The 8,556-nt window shown below is 44.0% G+C and overlaps 1 protein-coding gene across 1 annotated transcript in view; it reads right to left on the bottom strand.

Annotated features, from left to right (window-relative positions):
• The window catches only part of LOC122558088 (fibrillin-2-like), a 318,053-nt gene that overhangs the window by 110,340 nt on the left and 199,157 nt on the right, over nt 1-8,556 (bottom strand). Inside the window, exons 29-32 of the mRNA XM_043706411.1 lie at nt 4,727-4,849; nt 4,242-4,367; nt 3,902-4,027; nt 1,517-1,639 (exon numbers count right to left, since the gene is read on the bottom strand). Of these exons, the coding sequence (XP_043562346.1) occupies nt 1,517-1,639; nt 3,902-4,027; nt 4,242-4,367; nt 4,727-4,849 (498 nt within the window). The remainder of the gene's footprint in view (nt 1-1,516; nt 1,640-3,901; nt 4,028-4,241; nt 4,368-4,726; nt 4,850-8,556) is intronic.

Genomic DNA, 8,556 nt, shown 5'->3' with positions numbered 1-8,556 from the left:
TTCCTATCGGAAAGATGTTGTGAAACTTGAAAGGGTTCAGAAAAGATTTACAAGGATGTTGCCAGGGTCGGAGGATCTGAGCTACAGGGAGAGGCTGAACAGGCTGGGGCTGTTTTCCCTGGAGCGTCGGAAGCTGAGGGGTGACCTTATAGAGGTTTATAAATTCATGAGGGGCATGGATAGGATAAATAGGCAAAGGCTTTTCCCTGGGGTCGGGGAGTCCAGAACTAGAGGGCATAGATTTAGGGTGAGAGGGGAAAGATATAAAAGAGACCTAAGGGGCAACTTTTTCACGCAGAGGGTGGTATGTGTATGGAATGAGCTGCTAGAGGATGTGGTGGAGGCTGGTACAATTCCAACATTTAAGAGGCAATTGGATGTGTATATGAATAGGAAGGGTTTGGAGGGATATGGACAGGTGCTAGCAGGTGGGACTAGATTGAGTTGGGATATCTGGTCGGCATGGACGGGTTAGATCGAAGGGTCTGTTTCCATGCTGTACATCTCTATGACTCTAAGTCTTTACCAATTCAGATGAGAATTTTGCAGTTTCAGTAATTCAGTTCAGTCTGCGCTAATGTAGAAATTGAGCCAGGAAATGAGATTATTTTTTCCCCAGCACACCATTGGTGGTATTGTTAAACAGTATTGGAACACAGCCATCTGCAATGACCAATAATGTGTCATGAATTTTAACTTAGCACTGGGATCATGTGGTCCAGAATTCTATTTCATTGAATTCTATTCCCTGGCCTTGCCATTACAAATTACATCTTGAGGAATTGGTAATATGAATCCAGAGTAAGACCACTTCTTGGTCTCAATAACCTGATGTAAAAAAAAACAGTTAAGTATTTCTACCTTGTATTCTGCTTATACCCTTTAATAATTGTGTTCCTCTAACTCCTGCAGCTTGCCTGTCTGCCACACCCTTTGGCCCACCTCTGACTGATACACGCTCAGTTTTCCAGACCCCAGTACCAGAACTTGCTCTTTGAAACTCCCTGTATCTCCACATCTCTGACCTTGTAAAGTTCCCGCTTATCTCTTCAACTCAGCTTTCAGATTGTGACTCCTGATATCTAAATGTTAAGTACTGTATCAACTTTTGTTGAATTGTGCTTCTGTGAAATGAATTGGAATATTTTTCCATGTGACTTGTATTATGTAAATTTGTATAACATTAACACTAAACTCCTCTCACCATCAGAATACTGCCGAATACATGATGCTGAAAACGGATCAGAATACAAAATATTGAATAAGTAGAATACTGTAATCTTTAGGAAAGCAGTTTTTAGCACAAGCTTATACAACAATATAACTGCAAATGCCATGTATTACAACAACTAGAGCATTATCTAATTGCAATTTCTCCCATCTAAACATGTAACTATTTAGTTGCATGTCGCATACTCTTTCTCTTATAAGAGCGTTGCTACTTGAAAGTAGCCTGTTGTAGGCTTCAGTTTGATAAACGCATCCCTCTTTTCTCATTCGATCATGAAGCACTCACCTTCACACACAGTGCCATCGCCAATCCATCCCTCACGGCAGCTACATTGGAAACTTCCAGGAATATTGACACATGAAGCATGCATATCGCAGTTGTGGGCCCCAATTTCACACTCATCAACATCTGTAGGTTATAAATAAAGCTGTCACAGCAGATACATTTCAGAACTAACATCAATTTAGATAATTTGTTCAGTAAAACAACCAAGGCCAAAACATTAATACAACTGTGCTGTTGATTTACAAGATGCTCTGCAGGATTTGGTATTTAATACAAATGATTTAGCTAACGCTCATCTTCTCTTTGGCTAATATCGTCATTCAGTGCTACTTTGCGGAATGCTTGTGCAATTGTGAACAACTTGTTGAGTATTTTGCAGAAGACATTTTCTATCGGAATCACTGCAGGTTTAGCTCACTAGATGTTTGGGTTATGCATTACATTTGCAAAACTACTAAAGTGAGAACTACTAAAATGGCCAAATTATTCCTAAATGATATTTAAGGAAGGATTATAGCATTTGATTATAGCAAAGCCATTCTCTTTTATCAATCGAACTTACATGTATTGGTATTCCTACCTTAGCCATAAGAATAATTAATAGGTTAAATTTTTTCTCAGTTTTAATATTTCATGCTCTTATTTACATCATTGATCTCTCCACAGATGCCTGAGCTGTGATGTTCAAGTAGGTAATGAGTTCCCAAATTGTCCTTCTGCTCGACATCATCAGCAATTGTCCACCTTGGAAATGTCTCTGGCTCTGGGTTATATGGGTCATTGTGTGGATGATGAGCTTGACTCTAGAGCCACACCTCCCACCACACACCCAGCAGGTGCTTCAGGAGGGGGGACTGGTCCTTGGCCTTGCTGGTAATCCCTTCTCAGGTTCCTTTTCCGTTTTTCCTCTGACCCGTGGGTATTCTCAAAGAATTGTGAGGTTATGTACTTTGCCAAGAAGCCTAAGCCGAGGCTTAGATATCATCTAAATGGGGAAAGGCTTCTGAAATCTGAATCACAATGGGACTACAAGTCTTAGTTCAGGATTCTCTTAAGGTTGACATTCAGGTTCAGCTGGTAATTAGGAAGTCAAATGCAATGTTAGCATTCATTTCAAGAGGGCTAGAATACAGAGCAGAGATGTACTCCTGAGGCTGTATAAGGCTCTTGTCCGATTGCATTTGGAATATTGTGAGCAATTTTCGTGGCCCTGTATCTAAGAAAGAATGCATTGGCATTAGAGGGAGGTGTCCAGAGGATCTTTACAACAATGATTCCAGGGATGAAGCACTCGTCATATGAGGTGTGGTTGAGGATTCTGGGTCTGTACTCAATGGAGTTTAGAAGAACGGGGGGGATTTGATTGGAACTGAGAGACCTGGATAGAGTGGACATGGAGAAGATGCTTCCATGATTAGGAGAGTCTAGGACAGCTTCAGAATGAAGGGATAAGCCTTTAGAATCGAGATAAGGAGGATCTTTTTCAGCCAGGCAGTGGTGAATCTGTGGAACTCATTGCAGAGGGCTGTGGAGGCCAAGTCATTGAGTATAGTTAAGCTAGAGATAGATTATTTCTTGATTAGTAAAGGGATCAAGAGTTATGGGGAGAAGGCAGGAGAATGGGGTTGAGAAACATGATCAAACGGTGGAACAGATTCGATTGGCCAAATGACCTAATTCTGCTCATATATCTTATGGTGCTCCTTCACACTGGAGCTTTGCTTTCTCCTGAATAAGGATCGCCTACACCTTGCCAAATTTGTCATATTTCTTGAGAGAAGTCTTCAGAAAGACTTTGAAACACTTCCTTTGTCGTTGTCTTGTTCGAGTGCCTTCCTTTGGCTGGGTGGGGATGATTTGTTTTGGCAGTCGGAACCTGGCATCCTCGGCACATGTGAGGCTTTGTGGTTAGCCGTTGAAAATTAAATCAAAACAGCCTTTAAACTTTCCTTTTCTCAGCTTAAAGTGCTCGGGACCTCTTCATATTATTCTATTCACATTCACATGACTCAGAGATCAGAAAGTCAACACTCCACTGGGCTGACTCAATCTCTCAGGTAGTCTTGTTCAACTCAAGTTGAACTTTAAGCATAAACTGGTCTTTTTATCTTTATATTAACTATTTAACTTGCTAAACATGCATACTGTCAGATGCAACACAGTTATAACTCACAAGAAACGCATGGCGGAATATTTCTGAGCAGATGGTGAAGAATCTCATTTGCTGTTGGAACTGAACAAAATGTTATGGGGAGAAATTCCTAGCATCAATGTGTACTCAAAACATTGGATGTATTTATTTCTATTTTAAATTTAATATCAACAAGCGAGTGAAGAAAGTTTTTACAATAAGGTTCAGGTCTTCCAGCAGTGGGTCAGTCCTACCTGAACATCCAGTGGTGCCCTTCTTTACCGAATATCCCAGTTGGCAATGGCAAATGAAGGAACCTTTGGTATTTTCACAATCACCGTAGAGACAGATATTAGGATTCAGCTCACATTCATTCACATCTGCAATGACACAAAGTAATGTCATTTTCAACAACTTCAGCAATTACAAAGGCCATTTCTACTGTGACATAACCCTTCTAGATTTATGCTATTCTGCTAGAACAGTTAAAATTCACTTACGTTGTGTTACATATACATCAAACATGATCAATTGTAGGAAAAAGCTGAACACTGTCAACTTAAATAACAATGTCATAGTCATCTTGCTGTTTACCAATGCAGGTCCTCATGTCCATCGAAGCCATGAATCCATCAAAACACAGACAGCGGTATTCACCGGGAATGTTAGTGCACTGTCCACCATCACAGATATCAGGATTATCCTCACATTCATCAATATCTGATGAAGCAAGACAAAACATAAGGCAAGTGACATCATTTTGAATATCCCTCTTTAATTTGTTAACGAGCCATCAACAAACTCTATGATACAGTAAATCGTTCTGACTAGTATTAGTTGTGTTGGAAATAGGACTATAATCAGAAATTTCTTAGGATCTACTTTGTGCCCACTGGCAAATAGTGAGATGATACAGGGAACATGTTGAGAAAAATTAATTAATCAGGGCCATTTTACAGATCAAAAGCAGGTATCAACTGCAGGGATAATGAAGGTGGATGATCTCAATGAATTATTTTCAAATTTACATCATTTAGCATTGTGTAACTATAATAAAAAACATATCCTATTGAACCTACCTGCACAGGTTCTCTTATCGGGCATAAGAGCGTAGCCCTCAATGCAACTACATTCATAGCTTCCTTCGGAATTTGTACAGTGTGTGTCACAGCCGCCATTCATGATGGTGCATTCATCAATGTCTGAAATATCAAGAGAATGGTGCAAATGACCTCAGTCAGAATTTAGATTTCTCATATGCATAACACATTAAAGTGGATATTCTGAATGCAGTTTGAATGTTTATTTTACTCAGGGACTTAGGTCAAGGGACAAGTCCCAGGGCACTGTACATCATCAATTTTGGAATGAATAAGGAATTAAATTTCCTGAAAGATTCTCCTGATCTTCTGCCACATTTTTAGCAGAAACCAAAGTTATGGTGATGGAGAGGGTGGAATCCCAAGGAAATCCACCCTCTAAACAAAGATGATGGATGAGGCGGTTCCAAGTTGATGCTTTAAAAGACAGTAAATTGATAAAGGGAGTAGGAAATTGAGGGTGGATACTGAAAGAATTCAAAGAGATAAGGGTTTTGGGGAAGTTTTCCTTGGAGTAAGAGGGGATGTAATCCAGTTTAGTGAGAGATAGAGAAAAGGAGTGAAGTAGAGGGCTAGAGAATGAAGTAAGTAAAGGCAGCGAAACTATGCCAGAGATTGCTAAAGATCAGGTATATCACAATTGAAAGTATTTTTCTTGATCAAGGAAGAACAGACACTAATAAAAATAACTTAATAAATGTTAATAAAGAATTGTCAACTACTTTGTATATACTTTAACACAGAGCTCCTGATGAACACATCCATGTTCTCGTGAATGCATTGGGATGCAGGGCACGGTTTGGGGGGAGGAAATTAGAGGGGCAAATTGTTCTCTTGAAGACTGTTTTTTAACAGATGGGGCCTTACATCCATTTCTGTTGCCCCAGACTGAATGTTGGACTCAGTGAATGTGCAGAGTTCTCTCCCAGCAGGATTCCTCGTGTCAACAAGTGGCCTGCTCATGAAAAGGAGTTGGGTGGTGCTGGTACAGAGCAGAACCCCACTGTGGCAGCAGCAGCAGCAGCAGGAGAGTGCCTTCTGGGAGAGAAGCACCCAACAGATCAGAACTTGGGTTCCATAATCTTGTCTGAGGCTTGTGCCTTCGCCAGCTAAGTATTGGGGTTAGAGAGGAGGAAGAAGACACCCATCAAGATCCTCTCCCTTCACAGGATACTACAAGCTATTATCATCCTTCCTAAGCCATCTGTGACTTACATTCTGGTAGTTCCAGGAATTAATGGTAGCTTTATTGGAACTCATGGTAGGGCGGCACGGTTCAATTCCCGCCTCGGGCGACTGTCTGTGTGGAGTTTGCACATTCCCCCAGTGTCTGCGTGGGTTTCCACTGGGTGCTCTGGTTTCCTCCCACAGTCCAAACATATGCAGGTTAGGTGGATTGGTCATGCTAAATGACCCATATTGTTAGGTGAAGGGGTAAATGTAGGGGAATGGGTCTGGGTGGGTTACTCTTCAGAGGGTCGGTGTGGACTTGTTGGGCTGAAGGGCCTGTATCCACACTGTAAGTAATCTAAAAAAAGGTAGAGGCTCTCGGGTTCTTTGCTGAGATGGTGAAGAAAAGCCATGGACCGTGGCACTCAAGACAATTGGTCCCAGCACTTGTTCTTACAAGGATTATATGCCTCCAGAATAAAGGTACATTTAAAAATCATATATATATATCTTTATTTCATTCTGTAATGTGCAGGAACGTGGTTCCCAGCTCCATGTTAAAACTGAGAGCTGATACCAACTGTGTTAAGCCTATACCGAATATTCACCTCCTCCCCATTGCCTCATGGTCAGTTCTCCTGGTTGATGCCTTCTAACTTTGTCCAGACACTGTCTCTTCATAGCCAACTGCCGCTGTGACATTGACCGCCTCAACCTCTCCACCTCTCTCACCCACTCCAACCTCTCACCCTCGGAACCTGCAGCTTTCCACTCCCTCCGCTCCAACCCCAACCTCACTATCAAACTGGCAGATAAGGGAGGCGCGGTGGTAGTTTGGCGCACCGATTTTTATATTGCTGAGGCTAAACGCCAGCTTGCGGACACCTCCTCCTACTGCCCCCTTGACCATGACCCCACCTCCAAACCACCAAACCATCATCTCCCAGACCATCCATAACCTCATCACCTCAGGGGATCTCCCATCCACCGCCTCCAACCTCATAGTCCCACAACCCCACACCGCCCGCTTCTACCTCCTGCCCAAAATCCACAAACCTGACTGCCCCGGCCGACCCATTGTCTCAGCCTGCTCCTGCCCCACCGAACTCATCTCTGCATAACTCAACATGGTCCTGTCCCCCCTAGTCCAAGAACTCCCCACCTACGTCCGGGACACCACCCACGCCCTCCACCTCCTCCATGATTTTCACTTCCCTGGCCCCCAACGCCTTATCTTCACCATGGACATCCAGTCCCTATACACCTCCATCCCCCATCACGAAGGCCTCAAAGCCCTCCGCTTCTTCCTTTCCCGCTGAACCAACCAGTACCCTTCCACTGACACCCTCCTTCCACTGACTGAACTGGTCCTCGCCCTGAACAACTTCTCTTTCCAATCCTTCCACTTCCTCCAAACCAAAGGAGTAGCCATGGGCACCCGCATGGGCCCTAGGTATGCCTACCTCTTCGTTGGATATGTGAAACAGTCCATCTTCAGCCGGGAAGGAAAGCGGTGAGTATTTATACTCACCCTTCGAAGCCGTCGGTCATTTCCAGTGCGAGCAGCAGCGAAGGTAAGACCGTTTGGTTTTAAAAGTACTTACCGGTAGCGGGCAGCGGTGTTTTTTTTTCTCTTTCACTCTCTCTTCACAGAAAGAGCGGGAGCACCAGGGGGAAGTGACGACGACCAGAGGGGCAGCCGAGACCCGGAAGCAGTTAGTGTAAGCTTACCTGGGTAGGTTTTTTCCCCCTTTAAAAGCGCGAAGGAGAGGAACCCGAGGCACTACACGGGTAGTGCCTCCCACCCGCCCTCCTCCTCTAACCTAATAATAACACCTGTTGTGGTAAGTAGGTAAGTGCTGAATTTTGCTTGTTGTATTCTTTAGACCAAGTTTTTTTAAAAATAAAAGTTAGCTTTAGAGGGATGGCAGTGAAGGCAGTGCAATGTTCCTCCTGCAACATGTATGAGGTGAGGGATGCCATCGACGTCCCTGCCGATGACACTTGCAGGAAGTGCACCCATCTCCAGCTCCTCCAAGACCGTGTTAGGGAACTGGAGCTGGAGTTGGATGAACTTCGGATCATTCGGGAGGCAGAGGGGGTCATAGATCAGAGTTATAGCGAAGTAGTAACTCCAAAGATGGCAGATAGATGGGTGACAGTGAGGGGGACTGGGAGGAAGCAGCCAGTGCAGGGACCCCCTGCAGCCGTTCCCCTCAAGAACAAGTATACCGTTTTGGATACTTGTGGGGGGGATGACTTACCAGGGGTAAGTAACGGGGCTCAGGTCTCTGGCACGGAGCCGGTCCCCGTTACTCAGAAGGGAAGGGTGAAGAAGAGCAGAGCAGTAGTAATTGGGGACTCGAAAGTTCGGGGCACAGATAGGCGGTTTGTGGGAACGAGAGAGACTCACGTTTGGTATGTTGCCTCCCAGGTGAAAGGGTATGTGATGTCTCTGATCGTGTTTTCCGGGCCCTGGAGGGGGAGGGGGAGCAACCCGAAGTCGTGGTCCACATGGGCACCAACGACATAGGTAGGAGGAGTGCAGAGGATGTTAGACAGGCTTTCAGGGAGCTAGGTTGGAAGCTTGGAGTTAGAACAAACAGAGTTGTTGCCTCTGGTTTGTTACCCGTGCCACG

This window comes from Chiloscyllium plagiosum, chromosome 2, assembly GCF_004010195.1.
Source record: "Chiloscyllium plagiosum isolate BGI_BamShark_2017 chromosome 2, ASM401019v2, whole genome shotgun sequence".
Classification (NCBI taxonomy): Eukaryota; Metazoa; Chordata; class Chondrichthyes; order Orectolobiformes; family Hemiscylliidae; genus Chiloscyllium; species Chiloscyllium plagiosum.
This window is presented reverse-complemented; position numbering and strand designations above follow the sequence as displayed.